We start from the raw sequence: 17,010 nt of genomic DNA on the forward strand, positions 1-17,010 counted from the left end.
ATGTGTTTATGATTTAACAAATTGATTTTACCATTACAAGACACATATATCAATAGAATAATACCAAAAAAGTAAATAAAAACCCTATTTTAAATGTTATAGTTGACATGCAAGTTGGTCACCAAGAAGCTGGGACAAGAGAAAAGGGCAATTTTAGGGGGTGTTCGAGAGCTATTTGATATTTTAAATAATATTTTGAAACCACTTTTTCTACAACTTTATATGCATCTTGTCTCAAGACAAGTATATTTAACACAACAAGTGCATGTCTTAGCTTTTTGGGCATGGATTATTAGATTTTTTATATGGGGGACATGAAATGTCCTCCAATTCTGGAATGACCCAAAAATAAAATGTTACCATTAGTTCTTAATGAAATTGATACGGTTTGACTTTGTATTAGTAAGCCTACTACTAACAATACATTGAAGTACTTTTACTGTGTATTTTTTTGAGAGATACTCTGTCAAAGTCCCCTCCTGAGAACAAAATCAAGCCACTTCTTCTAAGTTTGATGAGGGAAAAAAATATTTTTTGGGTGATTTAATGGGTGATGTAACATTAATGACAGACATAATATGAGGTCCTTGGCACTCTAGAGGGGTCATTTTGTGATCATGGGGCATCACCCTTACAGCATCAGGACAATATCATATGGAGTCAGATACTGGAAGTGGGCTGGAGGCGTTAACTGGGACTGATGGAAGGATGAGGCTGATGAGACTGAAGAATCTGCGAGGAACGAACTAGCGGCAGAGGAATAATTATATATTAAAAGACAGCAGCATCATAAGAGGGCAACCATGTGACAGAGTGTGTTACTTTGCTGAAGGATATTTGTGACCAGCTATCCATTCCAGGCCAGACTCTAAAGACTTTCCAAGGTGTGAAAATGCTGCTGCCGGAGTACTGACTGGAAGTATTGCTGATATCATGTCTACCATCCTCTTAAAATACTCTGTCCAACAATATCAGTCTCAGGAAGAAATGTTTTTTAACGCTTATTAAAAGAAAAACATGCATTCTTGTACTCAGGAGGGGACATTGACAGAGGATTACTGGAAAAGTACACAATAAGTACTTCATAGTACTTGTGGGGGTAGTTTCAGTAGTACTGAGTCCAACAGGATCAATCTCACGAAGAACTAATGGCAACAAAAAATAATTCCCTCATCAAACTTAGCAGAAGTGGCTTGATTTTGTTCACAGGAGGGGACTTTGACAGAGTATTTCTCAAAAAATACACAGTAAAAGTACTTCAATGTATTGTTAGTAGTAGGCTTACTAATACAAAGTCAAACCGTATCAATTTCATTAAGAACTAATGGTAACATTTTATTTTTATCATTCATCAAAGATAGCAAAAAACATGCATTATGTACTATGGAGGGGACTCTGACAGAGGATTACTCACAAAGTACACAGTAAAGTACTTCATTTTATTTCTGGTTGCAGTCAACTAGTACCAAGTCCAACAGTGTCAGTTTTATTAAGAACTTGTGGTAAAAAATATTTGTATCACTCATTGAATATAGCAGGAATAAAAATGAAAAGCAGCTGATTGACCAAGTGCAGAATCGCTGTATACAGGGGCGGACTGGGACAACAAATCAGCCCGGGACTCTCGACCGGCCCACTTCGGTACCGCCGGCCCACCTCGGTACCGCAAGTAAGCGGCCCACCTCGGTGGTGCCGCAAGTAAATACCGCGAGGAAATTGTTGACGGGGGGGAAGGGGGGGTGAGCAGTGACTTATCCGACCGGCCCACTTCAGTACCGGCCCATCGGGATTCGTCCCGAACGTCCCCTGGCTGTATATATAGTTTAAATCTCTTTAGTTACAATGTTGTCCATTTTAGACAAAGGCTTATTATATTTACAGCCCCTAATAACATTTATTTTCTGGGCTCAATATGTGTCTTGGCTGTTTTCGTTGTGATCGCTAAATTCACCTTGTTTATAATATTATCACTATAACACCTGTCATCAGACTGGCAAGAGCTGTTCCATGCTCTGCTCAACCTCCCGTCTTCCCAATGGACTCAGTAGCGCCCCCTGCTGCCGTGTAGCATGTGTGAGTGAGCATGTGTGACTGTGTATGAGCCAGCCACGGCGGAATATTACTGCCAAAAGTCTCAGTCACGTGACTTTTGGCAGTAATATGTAGTTGTAAAACAAAGTGTTGTAGTTGTAAAACAAATTTGTGCACTTGTAAAAAAAAGTTGTGTACTTGTAAAACCTAAGCTGAATTTGTCTCTGAAACATGATTTATTAGAATAATGTTATGTGTTTGTTTGATAGATACGTTTTTTCTTTGCAAAACTAAATTCATTAGTTTGTAGATGGTGTTTTGTATTTGCAAACCACATTGTGTTTGTTAGTGAATCATAAGGCATTTGTAAAACCTGTTTAGTTTGTTTGTGGAGTTATGGCAGGAAATTAGCTCCATAGCCTCATGTGTCACTCCACGGAGTTCACTCCGTCACGGAGGGGGATTGTGTAGGGCAGTGGTTCCCAAACCTTTTGTGCCCAAGGCACACCAAAGGACAAGTAAAAATCTCAAGGCACACCTATTGTGCAAAAATAGCCCTTATAACACGTGTTATCACTCATATCATGTAAAATATCTGTAAATGTGCATAATTATTTACTAATGCCAAATAAAATGTGACAGACAACTATATTACTCATGAAATATTTATTAACGAAATATTTCAGAAATTAATTTGAAACGTTATCAAATTAGGCTTCATCAAAGCAGCAACACACTCATTTAAACCAGACAGGTCACAAAGTTAAAAATTGTGGAGGATCAGGCTTTGGTGGTCGGCTCCCATCACGGCGCACAGCTGGGAGAAGAGGCGAGATTTCAGGGGCCTTGATTTGATGTAATTCACCATCTGCACAGCCTGATTCAGCACCTCAGTCAACTCCGGGGGCATGGTTTTGGCAACTAATGCCTCTCTATGCAAAATGCAGTGGTTTGTCACGAAATGTGGGTTTTGTGCTCTCACCTTAGCAATAAATCCTTTCACTCTCCCCGTCATGCTTGCCGCGCATCTGTGCAAAGACTGACGCACTTATTCCAGGTCAGACTGTTCTCTTTTAAATAGTTATTAGTTACCCTGAATATTTCTTCTCCCGTAATATGGCTTTCCATTTCTTTGCAAAAGAAAAACGTCTCTTTGATAGAGTCAGCATCAACATATCTGACGTTTGACAGAAGTTGGGCAGCCCCACTTATGTCAGTAGATTCGTCTATTTGTAGGGAACATCTGCCGCTCGCCTGCAGTGCCATAAGACAGGTAACTTTCATGATACTGTCTGCTGACAGTTTTTTTCCTCTTTTCTTTCGGTGGTGGGTTGTCGGCAGTCTCTGCACTGGTGGTTGGTGGTTTGCTCCGCACAAGAAAGCGCTCAATTTTCCCTCTTGCGTGTTTCTCTGTTTTAATGTTGTCCTTCAGCCGTCGATGTGTCACGGTCTTATAATTCCCACCTGCAACTGCGTTAACAGCGAAATATGGGGTTCTGTGAGGATTTTTTTTTAAAGAATTGTTTTTAGGTATAGAGTTTGCCTCTGTATTATGAAATGAGTGCATACACAGTACTGATATAGTCAATTAAAAAATAATTATTTTTGTGTAGTTGTATATTGCAATAATAACGTATGGTTGTCACAAAATCCCACGGCACACCCGGACTTGCCTCACGGCACACCAGTGTGCCGCGGCACACCGTTTGGGAACCACTGGTGTAGGGGTAGGGTGTAGGGCGTGGTTTGGGATTGGGCCATACACACGCACTTTTTTGGCCCCCCCACTTCTAAAATGAATCCGGCGCGCCTGGCAGGCAGTGAATTTATGTTTAAAAGAAAAACTAAAATCCCAAGATGCATTAACTGTGGAGTTAGGGAAAATGTGGAACATATTTTATTACATTGTGTCACCTATAGAGTTGAAAGAGAAAAATTAAGGGATCAAGTTTTAGAGGCAGAGAGGGAGTGGAATGTAGCTGGTATTCTGGGAACAGAAGGAGAAGGAGAAAGAGCTACCAGAAAGGCACTGTTCACCTTTTTGAGGGAAACTGGGATAGGGGAAATAATCTAACAGTAGTTTAGAATAGACCATGGATGATTTTTTTTAATTTATTTTATGGTTTCTTAGTTTTATGTGTTCGATACAGTAGGTGGCGGTATGCAACCAAAAGCTGTTTGCGATCCGCCATTAATAAGAGAAGAAGAAGAAGAAGAAGAAGAAGAAGAAGAAGAAGAAGAACAAGATGCATTGCGGTGGTCCGTTTCTAGCTTCCGGTCCTCAGAAGCTACACGTTGCTAACAGACGTTGACGCAGATTTTATACTGAATGTAATGTGTTTAAGAGACTTTTAAAACACATAGGCTACAAAGACTTAGTTTATCCTTGGAGGGTGATCTATCCGTGCTTTTTTCCGTTAAACCGTGTTTTTGTTGCCTCCCGTTCTTTGTTCGTAGCTTTTTATACCACGTTGCTGATCGGTAAACACAAGTAAAGGCATTAAAGGGAGATTAGTGTGTTTAACGGCAGTGTTTTATCAAGGAGAAGAGAGACTGAATAACCAGGACGAAGAGGAGAGAGAGGTAACATCCTTCAGAGTGGGTGTGTGTGTGTGTGTGTGTTTGTGTGTCTGTGTAAGTTGGTGTGTGTCATGACGAGTTTGTATACTGCAGGGTAGCTTGTGAATTTACTCCAGGTGTAACTAAAGTCTGATATTTCACATCATTCATCCACATCTGTAAAGTAACTAAAGGTACATGTAGTGAAGTGAAAGTACACCATTTACCTCTGAATTCACAATGGAAATAGTGTTGACAGATCTGCTGTTCAATGACAAATATTCTCATGAATATTAAACACAACAACCTCTGAACATTACAAATATTCACCTCAATTCAACCTGGAACCTCTCTCATACAATAATACTGTGTGTGTGTGTGTGTGTGTGTGTGTGTGTGTGGTGTGTGTGTGTGTGTGTGTGTGTGTGTGTGTGTGTGTGTGTGTGTGTGTGTGTGTGTGTGTGTGTGTGTGTGTGTGTGTGTGTGTGTGTGTGTGTGTGTGTGTGTGTGTGTGTGTGTGTGTGGACACTGTGATGGATCGTTGAGCTATGTGCTCAAGGCATATATGCTCGAATGGGAGCTGCCTGGACGCTGCAATCATGTTGCGCGTACTATCCGTGCTGAGTGTGCTGACTTTTCGTACAATGTCACACTGTCTGGCTACCTGCATAAAGTCAAGTGCTCGGCGCAGTTGTCGGCGAAATGTCATTGAAACAGCTCCTTATATCCGTTAGCGCAGCTAGCTAGCACCAGATGCTAACAACAACAACAACACGTAAGGTGTGCCTCGCTCGCGCGAGTCGCGCCACACATACACACTCCCTCCCGGTCCTCCCGATGGCCAGTCCGGGCCTGCCAGTGAGCGTGGAAGTGTGGTCTGCCACAAGCGGGCGGCAGGAGCGGGGCTGTCAGCATCAGCTTGTCGATGGTATTTTACACTCGATGCGCTCTGAAACTACGGCGGCCGAGGACTCTTTAAAGTAGAGACACTACATACTGATATACACCTGAACATCAGCAGGAGAGGACTCTTTAAAGTGGAGACACTACATACTGATATACACCTGAACATCAGCAGGAGAGGACTCTTTAAAGTAGAGACACTAGATACTGATATACACCTGAACATCAGCAAGAGAGGACTCTTTAAAGTAGAGACACTAGATACTGATATACACCTGAACATCAGCAAGAGAGGACTCTTTAAAGTAGAGACACTAGATACTGATATACACCTGAACATCAGCAGGAGAGGACTCTTTAAAGTAGAGACACTACATACTGATATACGCCTGAACATCAGCAGGAGAGGACTCTTTAAAGTAGAGACACTACATACTGATATGTCAGCAGGAGAGGACTCTTTAAAGTAGAGACACTACATACTGCTATACACCTGAACATCAGCAGGAGAGGACTCTTTAAAGTAGAGACACTACATACTGATATACGCCTGAACATCAGCAGGAGAGGACTCTTTAAAGTAGAGACACTACATACTGATATGTCAGCAGGAGAGGACTCTTTAAAGTAGAGACACTACATACTGATATACACCTGAACATCAGCAGGAGAGGACTCTTTAAAGTAGAGACACTACATACTGATATACACCTGAACATCAGCAGGAGACGACTCTTTAACGTAGATACACTACAAACTGATATACACCTGAACATCAGCAGGAGAGGACTCTTTAAAGTAGAGACACTACATACTGATATACACCTGAACATCAGCAGGAGACGACTCTTTAAAGTAGAGACACTATATACTGATATACACCTGAACATCAGCAGGAGAGGACCCTTTAAATTAGTGACACTAAATACTGATATATATTGATGTCGGCGTGTTTTTCCCAGTGTCGGTGAAGGTGGAGGTTGATTTGCATACAAAGATATTCTCTCCTCTTTGTTCTCGGTCAGAGAGAGTGGTTGTCTTCATCAGTCAGACGCAGATTTGGCGTGACGTCGGGCGGAGGCAAAACTTTTTTTGGTTCAACCAACCAATCTGCACAATGACTACTTTTACTATATATTTTGATGCTAATACTTTTCTTCACTTGAGTATTATTTAGAATGCAGGACTTTTACTGTAACTGAGTATTCCTACACTCTGGTACTTTTACTCAAGTACAAGACCTGAGTACTTCTACTTTTACTCAAGTACAAGACCTGAGTCCGGCAGTGGCTCAGTCAGTAGGGGCTTGGACTGGGAGCCGTAGGGTCGCTGGTTCAAGTCCCCGACCAGACCTAAATATGGAGTGTGGACTTCTACTTGGAGAGGTCCCAGTTCACCTCCTGCCCTGCCGTGGTGCCCTTGAGCAAGGCACCGGACACCCCCCTTCCCCCCCCACTCCCATTGCTCCCCGGGCGCTGTACAATAGCTGCCCACTGCTCCTAGTACTAGACTCCTTGTACTAGGATGGGTTAAAAGCAGAGGCCAAATTTCACTGTGTGTGCTGTGTGCTCTGCATGTGTGACCATTAAAGAGGGTTTCATCCCTCCCTATTCTATTCTATTCTATTCTGAGTACTTCTATTTTTACTGAAGTACAAGATCTGAGTACTTCTACTTTTACTAACAGACAAGACCTGAGTACTTCTACTTTTATAAATATAATCAAGTGTTAAATCAGACTTTAGTTCCACTTGGAGTAAATTCACAAGCTACCCTGCAGTATACAAAGTAATTACAACTAGCTGCACCTTTATCAGCTTTGATAACACTTTAATGATCAATCATTGTATCAAAACTTATATAATGGAAAACAAATGTATGATCACAAACAAAAACATTTTTCCCAACGTTTAAAATCCGCCATACCAGTCCCATATTTATATTATTATGATTGTTATTATTGTTGTAATTATTATTCATTTTAATACCGTTTTTCACCACAGGCAGGCAGTGAATTTATGTTTAAAAGAAAAACTAAAATCCCAAGATGCATTAACTGTGGAGTTAGGGAAAATGTGGAACATATTTTATTACATTGTGTCACCTATAGAGTTGAAAGAGAAAAATTAAGGGATCAAGTTTTAGAGGCAGAGAGGGAGTGGAATGTAGCTGGTATTCTGGGAACAGACGGAGAAGGAGAAAGAGCTACCAGAAAGGCACTGTTCACCTTTTTGAGGGAAACTGGGATAGGGGAAATAATCTAACAGTAGTTTAGAATAGACCATGGATGATTTTTTTTAATTTATTTTATGGTTTCTTAGTTTTATGTGTTCGATACAGTAGGTGGCGGTATGCAACCAAAAGCTGTTTGCGATCCGCCATTAAAAAGAGAAGAAGAAGAAGATGCATTGCGGTGGTCCGTTTCTAGCTTCCGGTCCTCAGAAGCTACACGTTACTAACAGACGTTTACGCAGATTTTATACTGAATGTAATGTGTTTAAGAGACTTTTAAAACACATACAAAGACTTAGTTTATCCTTGGAGGGTGATTTATCCGTGCTTTTATCCGTTAAACCGTGTTTTTGTTGCCTCCCGTTCTTTGTTCGTAGCTTTTTATACCACGTTGCTGATCGGTAAACACAAGTAAAGGCATTCAACGGAGATTAGTGTGTTTAACGGCAGTGTTTTATCAAGGAGAAGAGAGACTGAAGAACCAGGACGAAGAGGAGAGAGAGGTAACATCCTTCAGAGCATGTGTGTGTGTGTTTGTGTGTCTGTAAGTTGGTGTGTGTCATGACGAGTTTGTATACTGCAGGGTAGCTTGTGAATTTACTCCAGGTGTAACTAAAGTCTGATATTTCACATCATTCATCCACATCTGTAAAGTAACTAAAGGTACATGTAGTGAAGTGAAAGTACACCATTTACCTCTGAATTGTAGTGGAGTAAAAGTACAACGTATCATTCAATGGAAATAGTGTTGACAGATCTGCTGTTCAAGTGGCCGTGACAGACCTCTCCTAACAAAAAATGCTAAATTGGCTATAATTTGGTTTGATGGAAAGGATGTATGTCTCATTAATGTCTTAACAGACATGTGAAACTAGACAGAACATCCTGAACTCTTGACCTATGCACATTATGCATTTTAGAAGGGGCAGGCAAAGCATAAAAGTTCCAACCACAATTCTAGGAAGGCGTTGTGGTTTTTGACACCTTGACAACGGTTTCTACGATTGAGGAGAACAATGCACACAGGATGAGAGCGAACTGTGTACAGACTTGATGATTTTAGGTCCAACATCCAGGAGCAAAACATCTTAGAGACAATGGAGACAGTTTTGTTAAGTTTGTTTCTGTTAATAAATTAAATGTGCACATTTTAAATTGAATTCTTAATTCTAAACATGACATTGAAATGTGTTTTGCTTTTATAAAAATTTTCATATTCGCTTTTCTTAAAATTGCATATCATTACTATAGTCTTCATTTGTTTAATTTTAACTAAGATTAAGTAAGAATTGAACCTATGTGACCTCCTTCTCACTCAAAGATAGAAAAGGGGAAACCACCTGAGGCCTGTACGACGAAGCCGGATTTCCGCTTAGCTAGCTAACTTCAGGGAAAACTCTGGGTTTCCGGTCCTACGACGCTGGTTCTCTTTTTAGCGGGCACTGTGAGTGCAGACGTCGATGTGTCCCATTATCATTCATATCATATCATAATGTATCATATATTTCCTTATCTGAGTCAGCTTCTTGAGCCGTATCTGGCCGTGCAACACTCACAGTGTCACATACTGTATGCAGAAGTATTATTTTAAGTAACACATTAAGTTGACGAAACACTAGAGTCAAATGTAATTAAAGTCAGGTCCACTCGTGTCTTAGACGGGGCAGTGATATCATAAACCTGTTAATGTACGCATTCAAACGCTTTTTCTTTTACCAGCTGTATTCACCTTGCAGGTGCAGCTATGTGGCTATCCTGGATAAAGTGTTTAAGTCATGGATGTTTAAAGTTTAACGTCTTCATATTTGTCTAATATTATAGTTGACTTTTCATTCAGGAAGTATGACGCTGCGCTGTCAGTACGCTTGTCCATGTTTGAGATTGGTCGAATGCTCCAAATACCCCCCCTTTCATGTGAACGCGCACCTAACTAGATACAGGGTGCGTACGGGTGCTGGAAATCCTTGAAAATGCTTGAAATTGTACGAGGTGTTTTCAAGGTTTGAAAAGTGCTTGAACTTTGGGAATGGTGCTTGAATTTGGGATAAAGTGCTTGAAATTGTAAATGCTTTACTTCGCTTTTTAGATTAAAAGAAAATAAAGAAGTCGGAGCGCGCTTAATTGCTTCGCTTTTACATAAAACAGCTCCGCTCCGGCCTTCCCGCGCAATGCGCGTGACCGGCAAGTGTTTTTGTTACGTGTGTGACCTGGGCATTCTGATGAGTGATAGATGACAGTATGCCAGGAGGTTGCCGTTTCAACGAGCGTTGGCTAGCAGAAGACAAATACAAGCCATGGCTAAGACGAGGGTCAAGCGAAGCCCAAGAGTAGCCTCATGCAAAGTGTGCAACAATAACGATGCAAGAGTCTGCGCTGACGAGCGACACACCACACGAAAGGTACGCCAGAGTAGAGCATTTTAGATTAGGCTATCGTTGCATGTAAAATACATGACACTTTTCTCTGTGCGCGGCAAAACAAGCTCGCCAAAATGGCTTCACTAGTCTGGCAGTATTTTAAGTGTCCGAAAATGACAATAAAATAGCGGTATGCAACGTGTGTGTGAAGCAGAAATCCTGCAGCTCCACCCGCTGTGACGGACCGGTGAGCGGAGCAGAACACACATTAAGAGTTAGACCTAACACACTTAGCTATTTTATCTACCTCTGGAACAAGCTAAACTAGTTATACATATATTTATTCTTCACTGTCGGGTCGCTCATTACTGGATCAGTGAGCTGCAGGAGATACTGACGGGCTGTCAGGAGAGAGAGAGAGGGGGAGAGAGGAAAAGAGAGCGATATCGGTATCGGCCGATACTGATTCCGGCGATCGGCTCCAAAATTGGCGATCGGAGCATCCCTAATAATTGTATATGATATGTTTTATAATGATTGATCATGAAAGTGTTATCAAAGCTGGTAAAGTTGCAGCTAGTTTGAATGACTTTGTATACTACAGAGTAGCTTGTGAATTTACTCCAGGTGGAACTAAAGTCTGATTTAACACTTGATTATATTTCACATCATTCATCCACATCTGTAAAGTAACTAAAGGTATTAAATACATGTAGTGGAGTCAAAGTACACCATTTACCTCTGACTTGTGTTTACTGCCAACCTAAAAGTACCTCAAAAATAGTAATCAATAATATATTGAAAAGTTATTTGGCTGATTGTTTTATATTGGCTCAGCCAGGTTATATGGGATGCCCAGTCTACGTACAGATGGGTCACACATTTTGAAATATTAAACTTAGTTTTCTTTTCAAACATTTTTAATTTTTCATCCTCATGTAGAATGCTATTATGAAACACACATTTGGTTGTTTATAGCATAAAGAACATCTGATTTAATGTGAGGTAGGGAAATAATCATTTGAGTATAAGTATGTGTATATAAATATGTAATTTACAACAGCTGTAAGATGCTTGAAAAGCTTGAAAATGCACCTTGAAAATGCTTGAAAAGTGCTTGAATTTGACTTTGGAAAAGGTGTACGAACCCTGTAGATAGGACACGGCTGGCTTGAGCGATCCACTTGATAACCCGCGTCGTAGGACCGTTTAGCGAGAGCGCGTATGTTTTGGATTGGGCCAACCGGCTAACTCAAACATATCCAGGTTATGTTGAACCGGCTTCGTAGTACAGGCCTCTGATGCAGAGAGGGAGGAGGGAAGAGACTATAAAAGATGAGTGAAGAGAAAAAGGGGAGCTTGGGGGGACTTTTTTGAGGCTTGATTTTGGGTCTTGGGCTCTTTTAGGGCTCTGGGGGGTTCACTTGGGAACCTGTTGCTTTTGTACTTTGACCTTGTAAAACTTTTGTTATTTTTTGGATCTTGTAAATCCTCTATATTTGTTAAAAACCTAATAAAACCGGTCGACCCAATTCCTGGTCTCTGGTGGTCTCTGAAGGTATCTGCTTGGTCTTAGAGTAAGGTAAGAACACCCTTCCTTGGAAAAGGCTGACAGTAGTTGTTAATTTGGACTTGAAATTGTTTAAGGGAAATAGAAACCCTGCTAAGGTTAAACTGTAGTTTCATATTGGTTACTGTGGTTGATGTGGTTTTGATTGGTGCTGAAATATGACATGTGCTCTGCTGATGTGGTAATATCACTGCTGTGATATCAGTGTTTGATATTACATTTGCATTGTTTTAATTGACATAACTGGTTAAAAGAGGGGGTTAGGGATTGTGGGTCCTGAAGCTGCCCTAATTACCAGGGAGTCTCCCAACCACACAGGGTTTTTCCTCCAGGGGCAGTTTAGATACTGCACTGGGGTTCTACCAGCCCACCAACACCTACTGCACTACACACTCTGTTTTGCTATCCTGGCGGTCGGACATCCAACGCTTTAGTGCCTGAAATAAGTGATGCGACGGGCAGCTGGTGTTAGAGGCCACGCTGTCAGCTGCCCCCCTAAGCAGATTACGGTGGTAGGACGGCCGTTTTCCGGAGCCTTATCAGCATCGGAGCTCGGAATCGGAGACGACCTAGATATTAACGTTGGTTGTATCGAAGTTAGATTCCTTTTCAATAGTAAAGTACAAGTACCTCTAAATAGTACTTGAGTACAGTAATTGAGTACATGTACTTAGTTACTTCTCGCCTCTGCTATTAACCTATATTTTGGTGTCTGTCGGTTGTATTGAGTTATCTTGTTTTGTGATTATTTCAGAGACACAGCCGGAGAAGGAGCACTGAGAGCAGCATGGAGGAGAACAAAAAGACCCCTGGAGCTCAGGTCAGTGTGCACTTCATCACAATATATTCCTAACACTGTTATCCCCAAATGAAAGATTACAACCTGTTTAGAAAATACAATATTAATGCATAATATGGTTAGATATAGATTAGAACATTACTACTTACTGTGGTTAGAACGTTGCCATATTTACTCTGAATAGAATGTTACTGTATTGACTGTGATTATAATGTTGCTGTATTTAAATTGTATTGATTTTTTACATGTATCACATTACAAAAACACAACCGAACATTCCCCAACATTATACATATGGCAGATTACAAAATAATGCTAAACAAATAAAAAAGTGTGCAGATACTAGAATCATCAGGTTAAAGTACAGACCAAGAATATAATTACATTTGCAAATTCAATAAAAGCAGATCCACAAACAGAGCAGAGTACAGCTTACAATTCTCCAAATAGATTAACCACATTCAAAATGTCCTCACAGTAGTTTAGTCTTTTCACTTTAACCTTCCATCACTTCTGCAATGTCCCCACTTTTTATAAATTCCAAAAACAATTCCCAAATGGTGTAAAATTCAGAAGCTTTCTTCCTTAGTATATATGTGAGTTTCTCAAGAGCCAGACTCAAAGTTAAATTGTTTAACCTGTGGCCCAGGGAGGGGCAACCAACATTTTCCCAACACAAAGCAATTGAGAGCCTGGCTTGTAGAAGGCATAGGTTAACCATTTTTCTTTCCCTAACCAATAGTAAACAGTCTTCTGGATAAATGCTTAAAATACAAAGTTTAGGCCTTAAAGGGGTTCGCAACGAGGTTATTTGGGAAATATATCTTGTCACCGAAGTCCACAATCTTTGAACCTCGACACAATCCCTCAAGCAATGATACAGGGTAACTTGATGGATCTTGCATTTATAACATAGATCAGGAATGTCAGGGTTAAACTTGTTAAACATCACAAGGGTGATGTAAGTTCTCATTATCCAATTATATTGTATTAATCTAAGACAGGGGTGTCAAACTCATTTTCACCGAGGGCCACACCAGCATAATCATTGCCCTCAAAGGGCCAGATGTAACTTATAAATGTAACTAAATGCAATGTAAAATAAATGTAACTACTCCTTAATGTTAAATAACTCTGAATTTATTACTTATTCAAGTTACAAATATTACATATATATTTGCATAGATGTAAAAAATATGTTTGCTTGTTGCTCTGTTATTATAACATAAATCCTTTTAATTTGTCAGGTTATGAAACCCACATTACTCCATCAATCAACGATCAAACTATCCAAGTGAATAAAGAAAAATAACATAAAACACAAGTTATGACATTAACTTTGTTCAAAACTTGAAATAACAAATAACTGTAAAACCAACAATTGTGAGCTGCTAAGAACATGTGTGACAGATGTAGCATTTTACAAAAACAAATGGCTGCACACAGCCTTGCAGGGGGTATACATCCAACTAATGAGAGATGGTTTTATTACAGTAAACATGTGTCTGCATAAACACATAAAACCTGCAAACACTAAATACATTGCTACACATATAAAGTAGTATATGTAATAAACTCAAAATAACAAAATAAGGGTTGTCTCAGTCCACAACTATATTGGTCAAGTTTTTAGGTTAGTTTTTGATGAGGAGATGCTGCCTGTCCTTGAACACACCACGTGGATCCCCTCTCCACCATCCTCATCCATTGATCATGTTCTGAAAATAACAAACACAAAACAAAATGCAAGCACAATCATTACATTGCACAATAGGGGCGTTCACACCAAGTACTTTTCCCACAGTAGTTCATGAGAACTTTAGTTCATGAGAGCTCCTTTAGTTCTGATGAACTAAAGCAGATCGCGTTCACACCAAAATGAGTTCCTGGGGTGGATTAGGCAAATGAGCCGCTGACGTCACTTCTTCTTCTTCTGCTTTGGGTTTACTGGCAGGCCGCAAACAACTTCACGGCGAGTACAGTAGGTGGTGGTATGCACCTTAAAGTTGCAATTCGCCAAAAAAACCGAGAGAAGAAGAAAAAAAACTTCCGCTTCCGCTGGATGCTTCTGTTTACCTTCCGACCTCAGACACGGTATGGAGTTGACGTTTTGGTGGTCGTGTTATACAGCTTCGTAACGGAGTTATTTAAGCCAATAACTCAGCCACAAATACAAATACAGATCGACCATTCAAATGCAATAGAAATGCTCAGTCGGAGGCGAAGGCGGTTAAGGAAGCCTTAACAAAAGGATTGGACGACGAAAGCACACGCTATGGACATGTTTCGCCGTTGGACAGCCGAGGATGATGGCCGTTATCACGCCCAAAGAACAGCAATGGTACGTTCATTAAATCACATTAATACTATCTAATGTAGGATTTATGGAGTTATGTAGGGCTAATTTGTGTCTTTGTATGTGTTCCAGATATGCGAATACTACGGAACTCTGGGTGAACAATAGAACGTCGGCCTGGTGGGAGGTGGTGCCAACGTGTGCAGTGGATCGAAGATTTCCGAATGTCCAAGGGCTCTTTTCAACTCCTCTGTATTCGCCTGGAAGCAACGTTGTGGAGAGGCATCTGAACAGCATGGAAATTGTAAATTGACAATAAAGCTGATCTTTTGTACAGTGCATTTGGTTCTCTCTTTTATTTACCAGTCAACAGACACAATTACAATAGTGCAGACACACCTTAGTGCAAAGATTAAATGTCAGTATCAAAACAGTACTCATACTGTATATTTGTATATTAATGAGTATATTATGTTAAATGTGTGTTAAAGACAATGGGATGAGGTTGAAAGCTCTTTAAAAACTTTTGTATACATACCAGGGTTCCCGCGGGGTCTTAAAAAGTCTTAAAAAGTCTTAAATTTGATAATCTGAATGTAAGGCCTTAAAAAGGTCTTAAATATGACCAAAAAAATAAGAAAGGTCTTAAATATGATTTAGAAGGTCTTAAAAATGATGGGATTTGAAAGGTACTTCTGTGTTGTGATCGCGTCTAAAATGTGTTTTGGGGGAAATGTCCGGGCTGCAAAGTAACGGTAATAGCCTTTCAGTTCCCCCCAACAATTTGTATTGAAATAAATCAACATGGAACCAGTAATCACTAACTCTGTTTCCCCCGGCCCCTTAACGGAGAACACCCAGCTAGTAACCTAGCAACCAAGCTTCAGCAAGCGGCAGTCAGAAACTCATGTCTCTTCGAATCTACTTACAAATAAATATGGGGAAGTGTAAGTTCAACCGTATTTGGTTGGAAAACATCGAATTTAGTGCTTGGTTGAAACCAGTGGAGGGGAACGTGTTTGAAGCCTGCTGCACCTTTTGCAAAATAAATTAGCGTTTGTTTGGCTAATGTAGCGTTAGCTAGTGCAGCGTTAGCTAGTGCAGCAGCTCCCGCAACAACACCGTTGGACCTCCGGGCGACGTTTGGGTCTTCGACGTCAACCCTAAAAGCGGAGGTGCTGTAGTGTATACGCTAAATACCGTAGTTAAACACCAATCATACAACAGCAACGATGAAAGATTGTAGCCAAGGCAGCAGAGCTCTGAATATAGCTCTTGTTACTCTCTCTCTCTCACACACACACACACACACACACACACACACACACACACACACACACACACTAGGGCTGCTCGATTATGGCAAAAATCATAATCACGATTATTTAGGTCAATAATTGATATCACGATTATTAAATAAGATTATTCATTGACTTTGAAAACATCCATTTATTGAACTTCAAAACAAATAATAATTTGAACAGTATCTTTTTAACTGTTGATTACCCTGAACGTATAATTCAACTGAAAAACCAATACAAAAATAAATTAAATAAATGATATATTTAAATAAATAATATCAAAATAATAAATACCAATAAACAAGATCAACAAATATTTTGGAGCGCACTTCCACAAGCTACTAAACATATATAAATATGATAAATAAAAATAAATTAGACTAAAATTAATTAGATCAAATATGTTGTAGTGCACTGTCACAACCTAGCAAAGCTAAATAATAGGTTTTTTCGATTATGTTTTTGTAATTGTGGCAGGCCAAAATCGTAATTGCGATTAAAATACGATTAATTGCACAGCCCTAACACACACACAAGCACACACAGAGACACATACACACTTTTTGGCTAACACAGTTCTGTACTGTTATGCTGTTATGTTCAGTCATTGTTCTTATGTTGAACATGAATACATTTGATTTGTAAGTAATTATGGGACGTATTTCTTCTTTCATAGCAATTTTCCTTCATACTTTCTTGCCGTGAAATAGGTCTTAAATTCTATTCGAAGTGGTCTTAAAAAGGTCTTAAAAAGTCTTAAATTTGAGTTGGCGAAACCTGCAGGAACCCTGACATACATGTTAACATACATGTTAAGCATGCACACCTGAAGAACTACGTTACACACACACAGGTTAGTCTGTGTACCGCTGCACTGCTGCTGGTTTAAACAAAGACAGTCATGATGCTAGTGCTGTGCATGTAGGTTCTCTTTTATTTATCAGCAGCAGATCAATAAGTGTC

The 17,010-nt window shown here is 40.0% G+C and overlaps 2 protein-coding genes across 7 annotated transcripts in view; one reads left to right on the plus strand and one right to left on the minus strand.

The window, feature by feature from the left end:
* LOC117477332 (zinc finger protein 208-like) overlaps window positions 1–17,010 on the minus strand; it is a 416,861-nt gene that overhangs the window by 226,136 nt on the left and 173,715 nt on the right.
* LOC117477343 (zinc finger protein 239-like) overlaps window positions 1–17,010 on the plus strand; it is a 124,361-nt gene that overhangs the window by 79,052 nt on the left and 28,299 nt on the right. For 2 of the 6 annotated variants that reach the window (XM_034124029.1, XM_034124028.1), the window contains exon 3: window positions 12,406–12,471. In XM_034124029.1, the coding sequence (XP_033979920.1) occupies window positions 12,406–12,471 (66 nt within the window). Of the gene's footprint in view, window positions 1–4,296; window positions 4,615–7,920; window positions 8,228–10,492; window positions 10,503–12,405; window positions 13,079–17,010 lie in introns of those variants that run through there. The other 4 variants (XM_034124031.1, XM_034124030.1, XM_034124032.1 and 1 more) reach the window with 4 other exon arrangements.

Source organism: Trematomus bernacchii, unplaced genomic scaffold (assembly GCF_902827165.1).
Source record: "Trematomus bernacchii unplaced genomic scaffold, fTreBer1.1, whole genome shotgun sequence".
NCBI lineage: Eukaryota > Metazoa > Chordata > Actinopteri > Perciformes > Nototheniidae > Trematomus > Trematomus bernacchii.